The 23,481-nt window shown below is 57.8% G+C and overlaps 1 protein-coding gene across 1 annotated transcript in view; it reads right to left on the reverse strand.

Annotated features, from left to right (window-relative positions):
- PLEKHG5 (pleckstrin homology and RhoGEF domain containing G5) overlaps window positions 1-23,481 on the reverse strand; it is a 122,388-nt gene that overhangs the window by 25,678 nt on the left and 73,229 nt on the right. Inside the window, 2 exon segments of the mRNA XM_043531656.1 lie at window positions 675-777; window positions 1,265-1,394. Coding sequence (XP_043387591.1) covers window positions 675-777; window positions 1,265-1,394 — 233 coding nt within the window.

Consider the following 23,481-nt stretch of genomic DNA (forward strand, 5'->3'; position numbering starts at 1 on the left):
ACAGTTACAGGGATCGCCTGGCACATGGAGCCTGGGCCTGGCACACAGAGCCTGGGCCTGGCAAGAGCAATGGCGGTCAGAGATCCCCACCCCACGCCGGGACCCAGGGGCTGAGCAGACTCCAAAGCCCCAGGGAAAGCAGCAGCTGCTCCTCCCTATTACTGCCACTGGAGCCCGACTCCCAGCCACATTACACCAGGCCCCTTCACCCCATGGTCACCCCAGCTACAGCCAACGGGAGCCGAACTCCCTCGCCTGGAGTAACGTCCCATACGGCCCCGGCACAGGGCTCTGACCCGCTGCGCAGGATCCACGAGTTAGGGATCAGCAGCAGCGAGAAGGGAGGGGGAGCAGGGCAGGGCAGCAGTTGGGGCTGGAGAAACGAGCAGAGGGTCTCAGGTGACCCCCTGCACAGAGCAAGCCAGCGCTCTACAGTGGTTCATTCAGTCTTTGAGACAAGCCCCCGGCCCTGGGGAGACGTCAGCGCATCCAGACCATACTCTGCAGCCTTAGACCTGGTGTCTTGATTGTTAAGTGCAGCTGCCCAGTGTCCCCGTACCCAGGTCCCCCTGCCCCTTGGGCCCCAGAATCCTGCTGCCTCTGGGACCCATCTTGTCTGCTGCCCAGGAGGAGACGGAAGCACCACCGCTAGCCCTTCACATGAACATACTCACCCTTTCCCATCCACTAGCCCTTCGTCCTCCTCCTCCACATCGGAGGCAGGGCTGGTGCGTGGGGGGCATGATCGCGTGGATACGTTCCGGGCCAGAATGGAACCTGCAACCAGGAACGACGGATGAGTCACCCAGGAGACCGAGCCCTGTCAGACCCCGGGCACAGGTCGACTCCCTCGTCCCTAGGCTCAGCACTCCTGCCCGGCAGCTCTAGGGCTGGGAGACTGGGGCCTTTGCAGCCGCATGGGGAAGCCTCTCCTGCTGCCTCTGCCAACAGGCCCATCACTGCTCCCTCCGCTGACAGGCCGCGCCATGCACGAGGATCCGTTCCCCTGCCTGCCTGGTGCTCTGCTGGCAAGAAGCCCTGCGGAGGGGCATTTGGCGTGGCAGGGCTTGAGGGGAGCATTCTGGGAGGCTGAGCCCTTGGGAACAGGCCCCCAGGACGAGAACAGGGCAAATCCCCGCAGCGGGGAGGAGGAGCCCCTGGGATGAGGCCAGCTGAGGAGGGAGCACCATCGCTGACCGTGCCCCACGGGGAAGGAGGGTTATGTTCACCAGGCCCCAGCCACCCCCAGGGCCAAGGCTCTCACCTTGGGGGGGCAGGTCGAAGCGGATGTGCCCGTCAAAGTGCATGGTGCCGTGGAACTTGTGGTCACAGGCCTCACAGAGGTTCAGGGGACTGCTGTGGTTCACCTGCTGGCACTCGGCGTGGTGACATACCTGCAAGAGGTGAGAGGCCATTGGACAGAGCCCTGACCCACTACCAGCGGGCTGGAGATGCAGGGTGAGCCAGAGACCAGGCTGCTGCTGGTTACACCAGGTCCCTTCACTGCTCCCTGCAGTAAAGGGGCTGCAGTGCCAATGGATCCAACCATTGGGATTTCCCCGGCAGGCAGAGCCAGACACCTTCCCCGGCATACCCCCCGTGCCACCCCCGTACGGGCCCCAGGCTATGACCAGAATGGGCTCCAGCTACGCCCCCCCCATGCCCGGGGGGCAGGGCAGCCAGGCACAGCCCAGAAGCAGTTCTAACCCACAGAGAGAGTGCTGGACAAAGAGGTCCAGCTCCTGGGCCTGGCAATGAGAGTGGAGTCCAAAGGCCCCTGTGGCTGCCACCTACGGCCACTCCCAAGGGAAGGAGCATCACGCCCTAGTGGAGCAGGGTGGCAGGCCTGGGGCCAGCCGGCCCTGGTTACTAGGAGCCACACCTGGGAGAGGTCAGGTGTTTTCCCGACAACTGCAGCAAAGGGGAAGTGTGCACGGAACAAGTCAGGGCTAGCCGAGTCTCCTGGGAGTTAGGTAGGGCCTGGGAGTGTCCTGCCAAAGGAAGGGCCCTGAGAGACACCTTGTTTGGGGTGGGCTGATGGACAGACTTGATTCTGGGATTTGGAGTTAGGTTTGGGGTTTATTTTATATTAATCAACCCAGCCCCCAAGGATGGGTATTTTTGACCACAAAATCCTGGGTGAAGTTTCATTTGACAAGTCCAAGGGGGGAAAATGAGGCAGGCTGCCTGTAGCATGACCCGAGTGGACGCTCAGGAGGCCCATTTACACCAAGCTACAGGAGCTTTCTGGGCATCTGCAGTTAGTCATCTCAGCTCTGTCTGCCCCCACAGCCTACACTCACATGAAGCCTCCCCCAGGGTCAGGTCAGGCTGGGCCAGGCCAGGCCACTGCAGCCAGCATGGGAGATCAGGGCACAGCTCAGCCCTCTGCTCACAGGCCAGGAGGGACCACAGGCAAAGGGAACTTTTCTCTCTCGCACAGTCAAATCTCCTGAGCTGTTAGAAACTGCCCGTCCATACGACACCAAGCAAAGGCCTGGGCCATCCCCAGGGCACTGAACCTGAGACAGAGAGACAAACTGAGGAGCAGGGCATGGGCTGTCCCTCTGCAGAGGCTACTGCCTCCTGTAGCCACTGGGCTAGGAAGTGACGCTGCCTGGTGTCACGGAGTCCCCGGGCGATGCTCTGGAACTGCTCCCCATGAAGCCAGTCAGGACTCTGGGGCAGTCTCCTTTCTGTGAGCAGCCTGTCTTCAGGACACAAAGCTCACACAGTTTCCACCTTCCTGGACCTGACCTCGAAGCATTCAGCATCCTCTGCCTCTCCGTGCGCTTCCCACAGCGAGTCCGCTCAGGCGGGGCTCCTGGGGAAGCCAGACGGTCCTGCCCCCCAACTCCGCAGTCAGACGGGACTCTCAGCCAGCCAGTAAAACAGAGGTTTATTAGACGACAGGAACATGGTCTAACACAGAGCTTGTAGGTGCAGAGAACAGGACCCCTCAGATGGTTCCATTTTGGGGGCAGTGAGGAAGACAACCACATCTGCCCTTCACTCCATGTCCTAGCCAGCCCCAAACTGAAACCCCCTCCAGCCCCTCCTCCTCTGGGCTTTGTCCCTTTCCCGGGCCAGGAGGTCACCTGATTCCTTTGTTCTCCAACCCTTTAGCTCTCACCTTGCAGGGAGGAAGGGCCCAGGCCATCAGTTGCCAGGAAACAGGGTGTCGGCCATTCTCTGTGTCCAGACCCCTGCACACACCTGCCCTCTAGGGCTCTGCAATGATCATACACCCTTACCCCACCACCTAGATACTTAAGAACTGCCTACGGGAAACTGAGGCACCCCCACACTATTCAGAGGAAACATTAAGAACAGTCCCACTTCGTCACATCTCTCCCCCCTTCGAGATCAAACTGAGCGGGGTTGCTTTAGCCAGTGACCTGGGGAAGTTCGAAGCCACCAGTGTTCCCATGGATGCCCCAGCATCTCTCCCATTCCTTGGTAGGAGTTACACCAGGCCCTTCCAGTTTCACGCCCTCCCTTAGGTCGGGGGTGGTCGATAGCACTCGCAGGCCGCATGCGGGAAGGTTTATGCAGCCCGTGCCCTATGGCCACCTCCAAAACCCCAGGGGGTCAAACTGGGATTGGGTCTTGTCCCCAACAAGCTGGCCAAACACAGCCACTTGGTAATAGGACTGTTTAACTTTCTTAACAGCTTTCACTCCATCTGAGACCTTCTCAAAGCTCTCCACACTGGATCTTTCAACAGGGAAGTCAGTGGATCCATTCACAACAGAAAATTTCTGGCTGTTAGGAACTGAAACTTTCTTGATTAAATCACTTTCACACCCTTCAGTTGCAGTAAACTGCTTGCAAAGACTCCATGAGGATTCCTTTCCCTAGGCCTTTTCGATGCAACAATTCACCCCTCACAGAAATTCTGCTCTTACCCTCTTTAACGAGGGCTTGCTCTGGAGGAACACTTTCCTGAGCAACAACAGACTCTTTCTGGGTCTCACTTACATCCGGAATCACCTCTGGCCCATCCAGCGGATTCCTGCACAATCCCCTTTCAGGCAAACTGACAGACTTCCTAGATAAAAGGCTAGAAGCATTCTCCTTCCCTTTGCCACACACAAGTTCAGGAATCTTTTCCTTCTTGCTACAGGTTTCCACACCCTCAGTAGGTAACACAATCACATCATCTTCATGCTCTCCTTGTGCCCTGGCTAGGATCTCACGCTGATTAGACAGAGTTGCGACACCCTTTCCCAACAACACACTAGCAACAGGCAAAATACAAGCACCAGAATTGTCTGGGCTCTGGGATTTTACATAGACACTAACTGGATGCGACCTAGTTACAGGGCCATTCTCCCGAGCAGACACAAACTTAGGACCCTTCCCTTCCTGGGCTTTAGCTGAATCCAGAACCAACTCTGAGACAACTGCACTACCCTCAACCATCACAGGCTGAAAGGCCCCTTCTGTCTGCTCCACAGACAAAGAAGAGCCGGACACACTTTCTCCTTTCCCAGACACACAGCTTGGGATCTCTTTCCCCTTGTCCCAGCACACAAGGCTGGTCACAGGACAACTGCTTGGAGATCAGGGTAGCTCCCTCCACAGACAAGTCAATACCCCTGACAGACACAGGCACGTTTCCTTCACTGTCCCAATTCTCCACCCAGCTAACAGACAAGGTCCAGGGACACTCATCTTCCACTCTCCTCGCCTTCCCGCCCTGCTGACTAGACACAGCCATCAGCTCACAAGGCTGCCATCCAGACTTTCCTTACCAAGCACCTTGCCACTCCCAACAGATCCCCTGCCCTGCCTGTGTCTCCACCACTCAGCTGGGGTCTCAGCTCCCATTGTGCTCAGCGCTGCCCTTTCTGTCCCAGTGGGGGTAGGCAGCGAGCTCGCTGCTTTCCTCACTGCATCAGAGCCAGCGTGAGCCCCCTCTCCAGTGTGCAAGCGGGGCGGGGAGCATCTCTCAGTCCCACCCAGCCCCAGGGGTCTGGTTACAGGCAGGCAGGTAGCCTGAGCCTAGCCGCTCCTCCCCCCTGCCAGCCAGGTCATCTGCATTTTCACTGACCATTTCCCTCTCCGCCAATTGGTTCCCTGGATTCAAATTCAAACCCTTGGCAGTTACCGGAGCAGGACCTGGATCCTGTCCCAAAGAGACACAGTCACCCCACATCAGGGTCTCGCAGCCAATATCCCAGAGAACCCCAACGACCAGCCAGCCCCACCCCTCCTGGGTCTGCACAGGGATCTGGGCCATAGGCAGGGTGAGGGGCTTCGTCCCTGGGACCCTCACCCAGCTCACACAGCCCCTCAGCATCTGAGGCTGCACCACCCAGGGCCTGACAACAGTTCTCTCTGTCCCCGGATCTCGCCACCCCAGGAATGTCTCCCCATTGACCATCACCTTCCGCTCCCACTGGGGGTCCGAGGGGCCTGGCCCCAGGAAACTCCACACAGACATATAGGTTGGGGTCAGGAGTGGGAGCCTCCCCACCCATCTGGCTGACGACCCAGCAAGGGAGCTAGACACCGGGGCTTTTCCACAGGGTCCCCCTCGTTCAAATCTCCAGCCTGCTCAAAGGCAGTGAGGTGGGCATCCACATCCCCCCCTCTTTAACCAGGGGCAGCAATTTAGTCTCGAGGTTCCCTGCGGAACTGGCACCCCGGGGTCTATCCCCACTCACCCCGGGGAGGTCCCCTAGGCCTCTCCGCTCCACCATCGCTAGTTCATGCTGCTGCTGCTTCTGCAGCTCTTTCTTGGACTCTCGCTGTCTCTCACAGTCCTCTCGCTCTCTTGGACTCAGCTCCAATCCTATCTGTCTCCGATTCCCGGATGGGGAACCCAGTCGTGAAGACCCTTATCTGGTCGGGGACAGGAGTCTTGGGGATGCCTGGCTACCACTCCAGCTGCTCCCACATCCTGCTATAGCCCCATTTGGGGTCAGGAATCTGTTCCTTAGGGCGGTCATCCTCCTCCAGCTGCACGATTAACTCTGCTTTGGTGAACTTTCCAATGCTCAACGCTTTCTTTTTGCACAGGGTTACAATGTCCTTCTTCAGGAGACGGTGACAGACCATCACTCTGCTCTTCCCAGGTTGTTGTGGACTCACAGGCCTGTGTGCTCTCAGCTCCCCACGGTTTCCAGGGAGAACCCCTCGTGTGCCAGCCCTTCTCGAGGTCACCACCTCTTTGCCAGGGTCAAGTTGCAGACTCCTCCGCCCCTGGGACTGCTCGCTGCAATCCTCTGGGGGACCTTGTTCCTGCAAAAGTCCTTCTCTCTGGTCACACACTTCCAGGGGTTAACCGCCCCCTGAAACCATCTCTCTCTGAATCTTCAGCACGCCTGGTCCCTGTCAATCCCCCTTCGTTTTACTGCTCCCCAGTCACTTACTGCAGGAAGCGCCGTCCACGGGGTGCAGTACATCCCACCTCTGCCACCAGTTGTCACAGAGTCCCTGGGCGATGCTCTGGAACTGCTCCCCATGAAGCCAGGCAGGACTCTGGGGCAGTTGCCTTCCTGTGAGCAGCCTGTCTTCAGGACACACAGCTCACACAGCTTCCACCTTCCTGGGTCTGACCTCGGAGCATTCAGTATCCTCTGCCCCTCTGTGCGCTTCCCACAGCGAGTCCACCCAGGCGGGGCTCCTGGGGAAGCCAGAGGGTCCTGCCCCCCCAACTCCGCAGTCAGACGGGACTCTCAGCCAGCCAGTAAAACAGAAGGTTTATTAGACAACAGGAACAGGGTCTAAAACAGAGCTTGTAGGTGCAGAGAACCGGACTCCGCAGCTGGGTCCATTTTGGGGGCAGTGAGCCAGACAACCACGTCTGCCCTTCACTCCATGTCCCAGCCAGCCCCAAACTGAAACTCCCTCCAGCCCCTCCTCCTCTGGGCTTTGTCCCTTTCCCGGGCCAGGAGGTCACCGGATTCCTTTGTTCTCCAACCCTTTAGCTCTCACCTTGCAGGGGGGAAGGGCCCAGGCCATGAGTTGCCAAGAAACAGGGTGTCGGCCATTCTCTGTGTCCAGACCCCCGCCCCCCGCCCCCGCACACACCTGCCCTCTCGGGCTCTGCAGTGATTATACACCCTTACCCCACCACCTAGATACTTAAGAACTGCCTAGGGGAAACTGAGGCACCCCCACACTATTCAGAGGAAACATTAAGAACAGTCCCACTTTGTCTCACCTGGTTTCTGCCCCCTCTCTCCGAGCCCCTGCTCCACTCAGCACTAGAGGGTGAGACCAAGGAGCCATCCCCATGGCCCAGCGTCCCTGGGAGGAGAAATGTGATCAGAGGATGGGAGGGAGGCAGATGGACCCTTGCTGGGAAAAGAAGTGCTGGCCCATCGCACTCTTGTCCTTTCCATCTCACCCCTCAGCACAGATCCCAGCCCCCCTCCCTGCCTACAGCTCAGCACACTCCTGCTACCCTCCCCACCGTACTCACGGCTCCCAGCTGCTGGGCCAGGCACCCCCCATGCTGCCAGCTGGACGAAGCCCTAGATCACCAGCCTCGCTTTGCTGGGCCGATAGCTATTGTATCCCATACACCCAGCACGCAGAAGCAGCAGCCGGCTTGCTCTGGAAGCTGCTTTGTGTTTGAAATATCGGTGTCCCCATAGCAGGACTAAGGAAACAAGTGTCTGCAATGAAACAATGCTCGCGAGCCGACCCATTTCCTCCGATTGTGCGCTGGGCCTGAGCCTCCTTCGGGCCACGACACGGCACAGCGAGAGGGGTTATTTTTAAACACACGGCTGAGGCCTGACCATGCCACGCAGTCCAGGTCCCTCGGGGCCAGCGCTCACTTGTCTGTCAGCTGTGGGGCATGGCACCTAACATGCTCAACGTGCGCTTGGGCTCAGACCCAGGGACTCCTCTGTGCGAGGACCCTCCTGCCGGGGGCTGTCCAGCGAGCATCCTACCCTCCTCGGGGAAGCACCCCCTAGCCACATGCCGGGTGTCCGGACTGGCCCAGCCCCACGGTCCCCCCCATTCAGCAGAGACAAGCCAGCCCGACCTGCCGCACATGGCATCTCTACTGCTGTGTGGGGTGGGATCTCTCCCTGCCCCCGCCCTCCCCACAGGGAGCAGAGCAGCAGGAACAGGCTCTCCTCCACTGGCCACAGCCTGGACAGCCCCGCAGCATGCAGGCATGTCATGCCAGGGCATCCCACCCTGGAGCAAGGTGCACAGAGGGCTCAGGCCTGCACGCTGGGCGACGGGCTCCTGGTGCTGAGCTCCCTCTTCCTGCCAGCGGCTGCAGCCAAGGGAGGCCGTTAGCACACATCCCACAGTCTGCGGGCAAGGTCAGGCTGTCCGCGCAACCCCCGCTCAGCCCAGACAGCAGCGACAGGGGTAGGATATGGCTGGCGAGCCCCCAAGCACCTCCAGCCCCGGGCACTGCCCGAGAGACCGGTGTAGGGAGGCAGGCTGCAAGGGGCTGTGCAGAACATGGCCTGGGCTCAGGGCTGGGGTACCCAGCAGCACCCTGTGCCTATGGAGTTAATCCCTGGCATGCTGGTATATCTCAGAGAGCTGCTCAGAAGAGAATCCGGTGGAGGGAGAGACTGGGCCTGGGCCTGCCTGCAACAGGGCCAGGGGTCACCCTTTGGGCTGGGTGCCAGGTCTGAGACATGCAGTCAGGGCTTAATCTGTGCCAGGGCTTGGCAGGGCTGAGCCCCGCAGGGCACCTCTCGGCTTGCTGCATTCTTAATGAGCCCTGGCACCTCTTTCATTACAAATTAACCTCTGCCTGCTGCTATGGCCAGTGCTGTGCCCCGGCGGAGGGACCCCTCCCCATGTAGGGCTGGTCTGAGCCCCTGCAGCCCAGTTACCTGCACAGCAAGGAGGTCCCCGTTGCAACCAGCTTGCTCCCCTCCCCCACCCTAAGCTCGTCTGGGGGATCCCCCAACAGGCCTTGGGAGTGCCACCAGCTTTCACTTCACGAGAATTCACAAGAGAGCTGCAGGATTTTCACCATTCTTCACTACAACATGCAGATTTGACACCTGGGGGAGAGGAGTCAGGCAGTCAGAGGTGGAGTCTGCCTACGTTCATGGCCGCTCGGGACGTTTTTGGCCTCAGAGCCGTTCACGCTGGGGCTCCCGTCATGACAGCTGGAGAAGATGACACACAGCGAGGGAGGCAGGCCCCGGCAGGGGCCAGACAGAGGACACATATGGCCCTTGGGAACACGCAGGATAGCAGGAATGCTCAGTCCCATCTTCCTGAGGCAGGACTCCCCCGGGGGAAGCAGAGGGGGCCTGTGGGTCTATGGAGTAAGGCAGGGGAAGAGTCCACCCCACACACCTCCAACCCCACCCCAACTTCCTGCCCTCCTTCCGATCCCGTAGGTTCCCACCCCACCCCCCACCCTCCCGCTGACATCAGGGCTAAGGTGCTTTCACGAATCCAGAGGCTGGTGCTGTGATGAAGTGGGACTGTTCTTAATGTTTCCTCTGAATAGTGTGGGGGTGCCTCTGTTTCCCGTAGGCAGTTCTTAAGTATCTAGGTGGTGGGGTAAGGGTGTATGATCATTGCAGAGCCCTGGAGGGCAGGTGTGTGCAGGGGTCTGGACACAGAGAATGGCCGACACCCTGTTTCCTGGCCACTGATGGCCTGGGCCCTTCCCCCTGCAAGGTGAGAGCTAAAGGGTTGGAGAACAAAGGAATCAGGTGACCTCCTGGCCCGGGAAAGGGACAAAGCCCAGAGGAGGAGGGGCTGGAGGGAGTTTCAGTTTGGTGCTGGCTGGGGACGAGGAGTGAAGAGCAGACGTGGTTGTCTGGCTCACTGCCCCCCAAAATGGAACCAGCTGAGGGGTCCGATTCTCTGCACCTACAAGCTCTGTTTTAGACCATGTTCCTGTCGTCTAATAAACCTCTATTTTACTGGCTGGCTGAGAGTCCCGTCTGACTGCGAAGTTGGGGGGCAGGACCCTCTGGCTTCTCCAGGACCCCACCTGAGCGGACTCGCTGTGGGAAGCGCACGGAGGGGCAGAGGACGCTGAATGCTCCGAGGTCAGACCCAGGAAGGGGGAAAGCCATTTACAACACACACTTTGCTTCTCTACAAAAGAAAAAGGACACTAAACTTTCTAAACTACTACATGCCACAAGGGGCCACAGCAATGGTTCCCTCAACCCACCCAACAATGTTGTTAATCTATCCATCTATACTCTTAGCCCAGCAGAAGCAGCTGTCCTATCTCAGGGCCTCTCCTTCTGCCCCTCCACCCCCACGAACATGATACAGTTCTGTGGTGACATAGAATCCTATTTTCGACGTCTCTGACTCAAGGAATATTTCCAACACACCTCTGAACAACATACGAACCCACAGAGACCTTCCTACCAAGACTACAAAAAGAAGGATTCTAGGTGGACTCCTCCTGAAGGTCGAGACAGCAGACTGGACTTCTACTTAGAGTGCTTCCGTCGACGTGCACGGCCTGAAATAGTGGAAAAGCAGCATCACTTGCCTCATAACCTCAGCCGTGCAGAACACAATGCCATCCACATCTTCAGAAACAACTCTGACATCATAATCACAAAGGCTGACAAAGGAGGTGCTGTCGTCATCATGAATAGGTCGGAATATGAACAAGAGGGTGCTCAGCAGCTCTCCAACACCACTTTCTACAAGCCATTACCCTCTGATCCCACTGAGAGTTACCAAAAGAAACTACACCTTCAGCCCCCAACTAAAACCCCTCCAACGCATCATCAAGGATCTACAACCTATCCTGAAGGACGACCCATCACTCTCACAAATCTTGGGAGACAGGCCAGTCCTTGCCTACAGACAGCCCCCCAACCTGAAGCAAATACTCACCAGCAACCACACACCACACAACAGAACCACTAACCCAGGAACCTATCCTTGCAACAAAGCCGTTGCCAACTGTGCCCACATATCTATTCAGGGGACACCATCATAGGGCCTAATCACATTGGCCACACTATCAGAGGCTCGTTCACCTGCACATCTACCAATGTGATATATGCCATTATGTGTCAGCAATGCCCCTCTGCCATGTACATTGGTCAAACTGGACAGTCTCTACGTAAAAGCACAAATGGACACAAATCAGATGTCAAGAATTATAACATTCATAAACCAGTCGGAGAACACTTCAATCTCTCTGGTCATTCGATTTCTGATCTCAAAGTGACTATCCTTCAACAAAAAAACTTCAAAAACAGACTCCAATGAGAGACTGCTGAATTGGAATTAATTTGCAAATTGGATACAATTAACTTAGGCTTGAATAGAGGCTCGGAATGGTTGATTCATTATAAAAAGTAACCTATTTCCCCTTGTTTATTCCTCCCCCCCCCACTGTTCCTCAGACGTTCTTGTTAAACCCTGGATTTGTGCTGGACATGGCCCACCTTGATTATCATACACATTGTAAGGAGAGTGATCACTTTAGATAAGCTATTACCAACAGGAGAGTGGGGTGGGGCGGGGGAGGGGGGGGAAAGCTGGATTTGTGCTGGAAATGGCCCACCTTGATTATCATATACATTGTAAGGAGAGTGATCACTTTAGATAAGCTATTACCAGCAGGAGAGTGGGTTGGGGGGAGAGAAAACCTTTTGTAGTGATAAACACCCATTTTTTTCATGGTCTGTGTGTATAAAAACATCTTCTGTATTTTCCACAGTATGCATCCGATGAAGTGAGCTGTAGCTCACGAAAGCTTATGCTCAAATAAATTGGTTAGTCTCTAAGGTGCCAGTAGTACTCCTTTTCTTTGTGTGAGCTTTGTGTCCTGCAGACAGGCTGCTCACAGAAAGGAGACTTCCCCGGAGTCCTGACTGGCTTCATGGGGAACAGTTCCAGAGCATCGCCCAGGGACTCCATGACAGGTGCATCCTGTCCGCTCCCTTCTGTGGCATCCCCTGGGCTTCCTGGACTATCTGGGTGTGTGACTCAGTGCTGGCCAGTCCAGAGAGCCCTGCCCCAGCAGGAGCTGCACCGTGCTCTCTACGGGAGCTGCCTTCCTAAGGGCCAAGCTGGGCCATGCCAGGAGCCTTCCTCAGTGTTGGGCTGATGGGCAGGCCGTGCTGAGCTGGGCCAGGCCAGGACCCATCTTCCCCAGGCGGGGCACGAAGCCACATGGAGCTGGGCCAAGCCAGCAGCAGTCTCCTCCAGGCTGGGTTGGAAGGTGGTGCCATACAGAGCAGAGCCAGGCCAAGAGCCGTCTCCCCAGGCTAGGCCGGAGGGGAACGGTGCTGAGCTAGTCTGGGTTATGATTCAACTCTCTGAAGTCTCTTCCTCCAGCATGAACATCTGTTCCCGCAAGCTCTCCTTTCCAGGCTCTTCCAAAGCTCAGAGCCTTCCCCGGGCTCCGCCAGTGGCAAGCAGCCCCGTGCGGAGTGCGGCTGGAGAATCAGCTCTCCTGGCCTGCACTCCCATGGGTATAGCCTGAGCCTTCCCACACAGCTCCAATCTGCTCCCATGCCCTGAACACCAGCTCCCATGCTCCCCACCCTCAGTCAGCGCACCAGGGAGGCGCTCAGTTCTGGGGAGGTGCAGTCACAGAGCAGAAAGCACTAGGCTATCTCGGAGGTCAGTGCGGGCAGCTCGCAGGATGCTCCCTGCAGTGCACTCAGTCCCACCGGGGTCAAACCCGGGGCCCTGCATTCACTGCACTCCAGTGACGATGGGCTCATAGCAAAGGGACGCAGGCCCTGGATCCGCACCAATGACGGGCTCAGAAGGGCTGTGGATACCACTCCTGGGCCCGTGATCACCCCATGGTGCCACAGAGCTCACCGCTGCAGGGTGCAGATCCACCTGAGAGGTGCTGCCATGTCCAGAGAGCAACAGGTCTAAGGAGGGAGGTGGAAGGGGGATGCAGAGCACTGCCCTGCACCGGGACACCCACTAGCCCACGGAGCCAGAGGCTGAGCCGGGGTTAGTAGTCCCGCAGCACCTGGGCCTGGTTCCCGACGCCACACTGGGGCTCTGGGGTGGGGCATGTCTCTCCTCGCTGAGGCAGGCAGCCCAGCAGGATCTCTGAGTACAGCTCGTCCCGCCCCTCCCTGCCGTGGCAGCTCACATGGCTGGTGAGAGACGAGATGAGCAGCTCGGCACATCTCCTGGGACAAGCCAGCCAGATGGCCTCTGCGGCCAAGGGCCTCTTCCGCGGCAAGCACCTCTGCGCACCGCCTGTGCCGGGACTGGGAGCGCCTCTCCCGGATAACTCCAGCGACCACATGCACCCAAACGGGTGCCTGCCTCGCTCCCAGACGCGCCCACAGCCTGAAGTCAGTGGCCCCAGAGTCGGACTGCGAGTCACTGAAACCTCAGCCCTGGTAGTTTCAGATAAAAAGACCAAGCTACACACTGTGGTGACCAACTCTGAGCCTTGGGCAGGTCTCCGATGCCAAAGCCAGAGAAAAGCAGCACTAGAGAAAGAGATCTCAGAACTGGGGCCTGCAACCAAATGTTCAGCACAAGGACCTCTTCCAGCTGAGCCCGCCCGAAAGCCACACAGTTCAATGTAGATGTGTGCACCTAGACCAGAGACTGCCGGCCATGCTGACAGGGCGGGGGACTCTACCCCGGGAAGCAGCGACTCTGAAAAGACTGGGGAGGCGGGATAATCAGCCGAACATGAGTTCCCCGTGCAATACTGTGGCCAGAAGAGCTAATGCGACCCTGGGACGCAGAAACGGGAATCTCAAGTAGGAGCAGAGAGGCGATTTGACCTCTGTATTCAGCACTTGTGTGACACTGCTGGAATAGTGAGTCCAGGTCTGGGACCCATAATTCAAGAAGGATGTTGATAAATTGGAGAGGGGTCAGAGAAAAGCCATAAGAATGATTAGTTTCATGGTTTGTATGTATAAGAACATCCTCTGTATTTTCCACAGTATGCATCCGATGAAGTGAGCTGTAGCTCACGAAAGCTCATGCTCAAATAAATTGGTTAGTCTCTAAGGTGCCACAAGTCCTCCTGTTCTTTTTGCAAATACAGACTAACACGGCTGTTACTCTGAAACCTAAGAATGATTAGAGGATTACAAAACTTGTCTTGTGGTGATAGACTCAAGGAGCTCCATCTATATCGCTTGACAAAGAGAGGGCTAAGGGGTGACTTTGATCACCGTCTATACATATCTATCATGGGAAACAGAAATTTGATAATGGGCTCTTCAGTCTAGCAGAGAAAACTGTAACACAGTCCAATGGCTGGAAGTTGAAGCTAGACACAGTCAGACTGGAAATAAGGTGTAATTTTTTACCAGTGAGAGCAATTAATCAGTGGAACAATTGACCAAGAGCCCTAGTGGATTCCCCATCACTGGCCATTTTTAACTCAAGACTGGTTGTTTTTCTAAATGATCTGCTCTAGGAATTGCGTTGGGGCAGGTCTCTGGGCGGTGCTATCCAAAAGGTCAGACTAGAGGATCACAATGGTCCCTTCTGTCCTTCGAATCAATGACATCTCAGAAGCATCAGAGCCTGGAGTTAGCCAAATGGTATCCACAGACTGCTGAGCCTCCTGTGCCCTGCTGGACCAGCCTGGCCCACAAATGCAGCTCCCAGCAGGAGGTGCTGCATGTAAAACACCCCTCTGGGATGGTCTGTACACGGTGTTTGCACCAATTTGGGGGAGGAAACAGTTAAATTGATGCAAAAGCTGTGTGTAGATCAGGCCTGATTGGTCCCTTGGAGACCAGCTGGAAGGGAAGTAAGCTAGGCCAGCACTAGTCAGTCAAAATGCCATGCAATACAGAGCATGGGTGCAAACAGAGCTCCCAATCTGGGTCCCTATGTATTCAAAGTCATAAGGGTTTGGCAGCTCTTCCTTACTGAACAGTTCTGTTCTTATGCTGAACCCTTGCAAATAAAGAGCAGGGGACTTGCCTCAGGAGCTCATCACATGCTGTCTGGTGCGGGGCTGGGTTGTGAGCACATCAGCACAGTAGAAACCACAAGCACAGAGGCCCAGCTGGGCTGCTGATCTGGTACTTTTCCCTGGTGGCTGCATTTTATACTTCAGAATGTAACATTTCATTCATAAAAAATGAAGACTCAAGCCCTCAAGGTTGTATAGAAAACCTTCAAAATGTGAACTGAATGCAAACTAACCCAGCCATATCTGCAGAAAGCCTACTATGAGAACTGCCTCTATTTGCCTCAGTGTTCATTCTGAAGACTAATGATGGCTATTATAATGTCAAATTTGTTAACTCTTTCTCTGCTGATTGAAGCAAGAAAGGATAATCACTCTAAGAAGATCTACACAGTGAAGATCTACATGATTTTGGCATCATGAATGGGTGGAGCTTGGATAGTGGGCAGAGCCTGGGAGAGTACCACCATTTACTTTTTCCCCCCCTAATCTGATGCCAGGGTGACTGGCTTGTGAGTGTGCACACCAGTTACCTCCCCATACACACAGAGTTACACTGGGGGCTGATGTACACACCCATACACACACAGCTCACCTGGAGGTCACCTGGTGATACACACAGGGTTTCCTGCACACAAACACACACAGAAACACACACACAGTTACCGGTGTGCATGCTCAGGGATCTCCTGCCCCTGTAGCCTGCTCAAGGCAGCACTAGGGGTTTGCAGTAGCAAGAGGAAACCTGGACATGGATAAAGCACAGGACTCCTGGGTGACATTCCAGGCTCTGCCACAAATATCTTGTGTGCCCCTAGGGAAGTCATTTAAACATTCTGCCAAAAGGGGACCATCCCCACAGCACCCCCTGCCCACGGCAGCTTCATTCATTAATGCTCAGAGCACTCTGAGCTCCTGGATGGAAGTGAGCAGAGACTGGCAGAAGCTTCTCCTTACCTAACTCCCCCCTTCCATCCACAGCTCAAAGCCCAGGTGCAGCCCTAGGAAGTAGTTTAGTCATTGCAGATCTGGGGATGTAGCTCTGAGCCTTCCCCTCATCCCGGCCACAACTTTCCACAATCCAAAGTCCCCCAGACACAGCCAGGCTCTCTGCCATGCAGCCACATGGTTCTCATAGAGTGGACCAAAAAAAAAAAAATCTGTCTGTCAGATGTGAGACCCGGGCTGCGCCTGCAGCTGCTGCCAACTTCCCAAGACAACACAATCTCCATGCTCCAGGATGTCACCAAGAGCCAGGACAGGCATCTGGCTGGGGTCATCAGAGTCAAGGGGAGTCAGCCCAGCGAGCAGCTAGGAAGCCACATTAGCCCTGATCGGGCTGACAGTTTGGTGGCCAGGGAACATGCAGTATTTGCAGCATTGAACGTCTCCACACAGATGGAAGGGAGTCAGGGAGGGAGATGGCCTGCTGTAGGAAGTGAATGTGAGTTTGAGTGCAGCTGGGATGTCTCTGCAGGGGGGCCACACACACACACACACACACACACACAGGAGGTAATGGCAGCACACAGGTGTCACCTCCAGCCAAGAGGGTGGAGAGCACAGATCTGGCACAGTTCACGGCAAGTCTAAGCCCTCTGAAACTCAGAGGCAAGCACAAACCCCGCCTGGCTGAAGCAGGGGGAATGAGGCGGCAGCAGCTCCAGCTCATTGCTGAATTTTTAAAGCTCGCAGCAACTAGGAAACCTAATGCCAGTTGCCCATGGCCCGAGCAGCAGGAGCAACCGAGTATCCTTTGCCAAGGCAGACTCAGGGCTCATGGAAAGACAAACCACTAATCCCCTGGCTCCAGACTCACCTCTGGCCACAGCAGCCAACAACAAATGCAGCACCTTCAGCTTAGCCAGCAGCGACCACCCCACAGGGAAGCTCCACGATCCACAGGGCCGCCTGTCTCTTCCAGAGCCGGAGACTTTCCCGCAGTCCCCCGAGCGAGCCAGACAGCCTGTGTCCTCCGCGCAAACCCCACTGACTCATCTCTCCGGGAGGGTTGGGTGGAATCTCAGCCATGACAGAATGGTGACTAAGCAGGTGAGGCACCTCTTGGATTTGAAATGAGTAAGATTTTCAGTGTGCTCTCCATCTGCTCTTCCTTGTTTGCCCAGACAGGCTTCCACTCCCAGGCCCACAGCCCAGCCTAGGTACGGTACTCTCGCTGCATGTGGGGGGGTCTGAGTCTCTCCCCCCACGCCCTCCACTGCTCCAGCTCTTCACTCCCTCTCACCCCTGTCAGCCTGCACTCACAGCTGGAACGTAGCAGGCTCCTGCCAAGCGACACCTCCTCCAAGGAGAGCTGTGGCACCAGTAACTACCCCGTGAACATCGGGTTTCTGACACACTCATCTGCATACTACGGTCAACCCCGCAGCGCAGCCGCATGCATGGCAAGTGTCTGGTTTGCTGTGCAGTCCGAATGTGGCACCCGCTCCTAGACTCCACTGAGTGGGATCTGGTTACTGCTCGGTTCATGGCCTCTGTGTACAAACACCCGGCGTGTTCATGCCCCGAGAACTGACAGCCTCACCAACAACCCCGAGGGGAGCGATTTCGCCAGAGGAAGTTGAGGTCGCCTCACTTCGCACTGGCCCTGAGCCTGCTGTCCTGGGGCGCTCTACACCCTGCAGCCCTGCTCCCAGCCGGCTGCAGGCGTATGGCCCGAAGGAAGAGGTTACAGCCAGAACTCACAGTCCCGCCGCACTGAACCCTGCCCACAGACAGATGCTCTCACTCCACTACGCAGCAAGGACTGAACGAGAGGCTGCAGGGAGCTCGCTGGGCACCCCCCGCGGTATAGTCCCCAGCTCACAGCCCGGTAACTCGAACCAGCCGGAGAGGGGAAAACGTAAACTGAGCCCATTTTGTGAGGATTGTACTGGCCTTTGCACAGTCCATTCGACTAACTGACCTGGAGCCCCCCAGTCATTAGTGGGGGGTTGGTTATGGGAGCAAGGACTGCGTGTGCATTTGATTCAGGCCACGGTCTCCTAACGGCAGACATGGGCGCAGGCGATTGAGCCTCACTGCTAACGCTCCCGCTGCTCGCGTCACCCTGACACCTGGGCAGAAGCGGAGTGCCGCTCCGCTCTCGTGAGACAGACACGTGCGGAGACAATTCGCTCTTCTTCTTGGGCTTCCTAGGGTTTAGTTAGTAAAGGCCAAACAGCTGAATTTTAAAGACCACCAATATGGGGAAGACACCAGAGAAATAAAAATCTATGAGGCAGAGGTAACTGATTTTTGACAAAATTATGTCACCTGCAGCCTCTCTGAGCCTGGTATGTGCTGGGCCTTCCCCCGTCAGCCCCTCTTTGCAGTTAGATTTAGCTGCTCCACAAATGCATCACACGCTGCCAACAATCACCAAGGCCCTGCCACTGCCAGCACTCCGCTCCCTGTGGTTGGTACACAATGGGATCTGTCTGGGAAGTCCCCACAGTTGGTACTGGAGACCACATCAATACACCACTGCCAGAAGGAAGCCGCATACCAGCATACCCCTGCCCCCAGCAGCCAGAACCTCACCCCCACCCCAGCACAGACCTCACCCAGCTCCTGGGGCCCTTGGAAAGCAAACCCTGAATTGTACAATGCAAATGTGCAAAGCCGGTGGGAGCCACCTGGACCTTCACATGAATTCTCCCTTTCGGCTCACAGACCTAGCCCGACAGAGCTTAGGTGGGAGCCTCTGGCTGGAGCCCCAACGGGAGACCGTCCACCTCCTCTCCCAGGGACCCATTTCTCTCTCAGTTGTGCAGGTTCCATGCCCACCCCCCCTTTCTGCCAGCTGCTGCACCAAGCTTTCCCCAGTGCCGGCACAGGAACCGTTCTCCCAGCAGAGCCCAGTGGTTGCTGCAGACGCTCGCACCGGCTCTCCTTCCAGTCAGCACACTGCCTCCGAGTGCTGGGAGCAGACAAGGGTCCATGGGATGCCAGGCTGGGGGGCAGGGAGACTTGTTCGTTCCCTGATAATGCAGCATTATTCCAGCTGTGGCTCGTCCCTGGGCGCTGGGGAGTCACCCTGAACTCACTAAGCACTGACCTGTTTCTAACATGGGAGGGAAGTCGGACATGAAACCCGCCCTGCCCTCCCTCACCTCCAGCCACTTACCTTGCTCTGCAGGACACCCCGAGCCCACGAGACTCCCCTCCTGAAGCTCCTACAGCCCTTGGGGAGCAGGGCACTGGCTGCCCCAGCAGGGAGGTGGCTGCAAGAACAGCAGCAGCAAGGCCGTCTGCTTGCCTGTGCCAGCGGGCAGCAGCTCACCTGCACCCCAGGGCTGCACCAGCACACCCAGCCGAGGGATCAGGACACATCAGCTGGCGCGTCTCTCTTGCCAAGGCCTTTCGCGATTCTCCTTTCCATCCACAGAGCAGCTTGGCAGCCCTGAATGCAGCCCCGCACAATGGCCGGGAATCCTTGTGGAGCGGCCCCTCCAAGAGATGCCCCCCGGAGGCCAGGCCCCATCGCAATGCCTAGACCTGCTCCTCCAGCAACTAACCAGCCACTGGAATTCAGCCTTTCACGCCCCAGCAGGAGCCTCACATAGCCATTGCCATGGAGATGCGCAGGGCAGCTGCTGCACGTGGTGCTAAGGGCCAGGCCAGCCGTTGTGAGACCAGCCAGATAAGGGCAGCAGGAACCACCTCCCCCCGCACACCCACGCAGCAAAGCCAAAGCCCAGCTGTGCCCCACTGCCACGGCCTCAGCGCGGCCCAGTGGTTCAGAATGGGAGCCAGGACTCCTGGGTTCTGGGTAAGCTCTGGGAGGAGTGTGCTTTGGTGGTTACAGCAGAGGCTGGGACACGGGCACGTGGGCTTGGGGCCTACACTGGGTACTCCCCTGCCCCCCCGTCCCCCGTGAGGCTCAGCATCCCCAGCTGGAAGATGTGGGTGATTTCACACCTGGGCTGGAGGCTTTGCTGATTAATGCCCATGGAGCTCACCCAGCTGCTGGACAGTGCTGACACGTTACACACAGGGCAGCCCTCGACTCCAGGCCACGCCTGCCCCTCACACAGCAGCACCCCACGCGGGAGCTCTGCAGGTTCCTCTGGGACTCGAGGGTAGAAGCAGGGCCATCTAGCCCACCAGCTGTGGGTTTCACCCCAGCCCAATCCCCTGGCCCTCCATCAGTGCTGTCCCCAGAGTGCTCAACAGTAACTGTGCCTGTGGGGCTGAGCCAAGCTGGGGCTGCCCCTGCTGCAGAGACACAGAGAGAAAGTAGTTCACATGGGTCGAGGGGGCCTGTGCCCTCCTGAGCTCTGCAGCCATCTGCCCTCCTGGTACCTGCGTCACTGTCTCCCACGTGGCTAGACACAGACAAGGCAATATGCTTGGGAGCACCTGGATTCTTGCCATGGGCAGCCTGCTCTGCTAGTACGTCACGGCCGCCTTGCGTGCCAGGGCCTACTCCCAGCGCTCGTCATCCTGAGGGGGTGGTGGCTGTGGCAGGTAGCAGCAGCCCCTCCCTGGCCCTTAGGGGCTGTGCTGCGGGGGCAGAAACGTGCCCCTGTAAGCAAAGGCAGGTTCCCAGAGGGGGGCTCTCCCCAGGGACAAGCCCGTGGCCAGCAGCGTCAGGAGGGGAGCCTGTGCCGTGGCCTCGGTGGGAGCTACCCTCGTTAGGGAACGGGGACGCCGCAGGCCTGCAGCTGCCTAGATGTTTGAGGACATGGACTCTGGCTTCGCCCAGGCCCCTCCACGCCCACAGATCAGCACCCCCATTGCTGGGCACGCTCAGGCCTCTGTGCCTAGCCAGCCTTGGACACAGGCCTCTGAAAGAAAGCCCCACAGAGCAAGGACCCCGGGTGTCAGGTGAGATCTGACACCACAGCCCCTCCAGGCCAGGATCCCGAGGTCCTGCTCGGGGGCCCGCCCCAGAGCCCCGGCAGAGCCCAGACACGCTCCTTAGTCCCTGCTCTCTCTGAGTCACCACAGGCATGTTGTAACAGATACTGCAGGCCAGCCGGCTCGAGCTGAATGATAAACCCACAGCAGGAAGGCTGGGGCTGGGAAGCACCCGTCCCAAGAGGCGCTCAGCTCCGGCCTCAGGAGATTCCCCCTCTGCTCCGTGTGGCCTGAACTGCTCTGGGAAGGAGCTCCACGCTGCTGGCATGGGGCAGCTGGCCAGGCCTGTCTGTGTGAGGCTGCTGAGCGGCTACTGTGGGCCTCAACTCAGCTGTGTGCATTGGGGCAGAGCAGCTTGCCCAACCTCCGATAGCACTTACCACCCATCCTTCCCTGCTGAAGGGCTCAGTCAGCTTGTGTCCCTGCCTCCTGGGGGTGCAGCAGCTGGGCAGGTGGGGCACTTGTTTGCTCTCTGCCGGAGCATCCTCTAAGGCAGAAAGAACGAGCCCCAGATAGGTTACAACTGACCCTAGGGCTCAGCCAGGCCCCTGCTCAGGCGAGACTCGGCCCCCTCCTCCCCAAGGAGAGGCCAGACACAGCCTGAGGATGGTGGGCAAGGCAGCCCCAGATAGCAGTGCTGGCCAGAAGCAGAGACAGAGCAGGGGGCAGGCTTCACACCACCAGTGCAGTTACGTCCTGAGCTACAGCACCCCACTGTGCCTCGCCTGCCCCCAGTGCACCCCCCTCCTCTAGGGACCCAGTGGGCTTTGCACGGGCAGGGACTAGCAAACCCTCAAACTTCTCTCCCCTCCCCCTCAGTCTGGACTCAGCTGACGGAACCAATCTGAGTTCTATTCACTGGCTGCGCTCTGAGCTCCCAGCTGTGGGGCGTGCGCCCTCCCATCCCTGCGGGTGCCTGGGGAGGGACGTGGCTGGAGCCCAGGCTGGGCCTTGCAGAGCCCACGCTCCCCAGCCTCGAACCAGCATGTGCCCCCGCGGATGCACTTGGCCTGGCTGGCTGAAGGCAGCCCTGTGTCCCTCCACCAGCGCCCCTTTGCTGCACTCCAGGGAAGAGGCCACTGTGGCCTCAAGGACACGGGGTCCAGCTGGACAAGGAAATGGCTGCTCCAGCCTAGGCTGACAGTATCCAGCCCTGTGGACAGCTGCCAAATGGGTCAGGCTCTAGAGCCCTCAACAGGCTGTTCTGCTGTGCGGGTGGCAGCTAGCCACCGTGTTCACCATCAACAGAACAAACCGGGCCCTCCGGCACCCTGCTGGGACTGCTCCGTCTGCCCGGGGGGGGGGGGGGGAAGCCACATTCTCTCGGGCCAGCTGGGAATTAAAGATCGCAGCGCCAGCCTGCCCTCCAAGTGCCCACGTCAGCAGCTGTCACACTTTGTGCATGAATGACCCAGCACACAGGAGGAGCTAAGGGGCCCAAGCGATGGCCCGAGGGGTAAACCGGCAGAGGGAGCACATGCCTGCCAAGACCAAATCAAAGAGCCAGGGATGGGAAATAATCCCACTGCGTGTGAGCGGCTGATACCATATCCGGTGGTGGAAAGGCATGTGCAGATCCGTGCTACATGGAGAGAGAGGCATGTGTGTCCCGGGGTGTCCCTCAGCACTGCTCTGCTCTAGCCGTGGGTCCCCTCCATCCTTCCCCTCTGACATGCGGACAAGACACCATCTCCAGCTTCTGCACCAGTGAAGGAGAGCTGTGGATCCTCTCGGCACACAGTCCCTCGAGCCTGGCCCGGTCCCCTCCCCGCACCACAGGTCACAGCTGGAAGGAAGCTGCTCTGGAGCTTTGGCTGTGTGCAGGAAGTGCGGGGGCGGGATCGCCCCCATCCAGACCCAGCGTAGGGCTGCTGGGGGTTAGGAATGTCCCAGCAGCGGTAATTTGCAGTGACTCCTGCCTGTTCTCTCAGGGATTAAACACGCCACGGTTGGGCCGCATGGACAGTTACGTCACCCCAGGGACTGACGATGGGCATTCAGCACGAGCCCCTTTGGAGGGGTGTGACGCAGCAGGGAGGGGGGAGTGTTGACCTGGGAATGTGGCAGGGGAGTTTCATTGGGGATGGGAGACCTGAGAGCCTGTAACCCGAGCGGGGGGGATGGGGGGCGGGGGGACACCTCTGACTGGGAAACTGGACAAAGGCTGCAGGAGGGAGCCTGCTGGAGAGGTTTTGGTTTCAGTTTTGGGCTGGGTGGTGGAACGCAGGGAACCCCAAGGCTGGGGTCTAAGCTCCCTGCCCCCCAGAAGGACTTGACTGAGCGGTCCTGGTTGTACCCACAAGCTCTGTTTTGGACTGTGCTCCTATTGTCCAATAACCCTTCTGTTTTACTGGCTGGCTGAGAGTCACAGTGATTCAGAGGGAGAGGGGTGCAGGGCCTGGACTCCCCCACACTCCATGACAGGGGTGCAGTGCACAGGTCAGGCCCCTTAGGGCAGGGGGCCACCTCCGGCTGTTTACCAGTAGCCTGCATTCTGGGCACGCCCAAGGAGGCAATGGGCGGGAGAGCACACTCCCAACTGGATCCTGTCTGTCTCTGAGGGATGCTTTGCTGCAGAGCTGCACTGCATGGAAAATCTCCACGGGCAAGGTCTGCACGGTGGGGTCAGTGCATCAGGCACCCTGCCTCGTGTGTAGCCTGCGCAGAAAGCAGCGGGCAGCAGAAGGGCGAGGAGGCTACTCTGGGCACAGCATGGGGACCTGGAGCCTCTGGCCGCAGCATGCAGCAACCCCCAT

Source organism: Chelonia mydas, chromosome 18, assembly GCF_015237465.2.
Source record: "Chelonia mydas isolate rCheMyd1 chromosome 18, rCheMyd1.pri.v2, whole genome shotgun sequence".
Taxonomy (NCBI): domain Eukaryota; kingdom Metazoa; phylum Chordata; order Testudines; family Cheloniidae; genus Chelonia; species Chelonia mydas.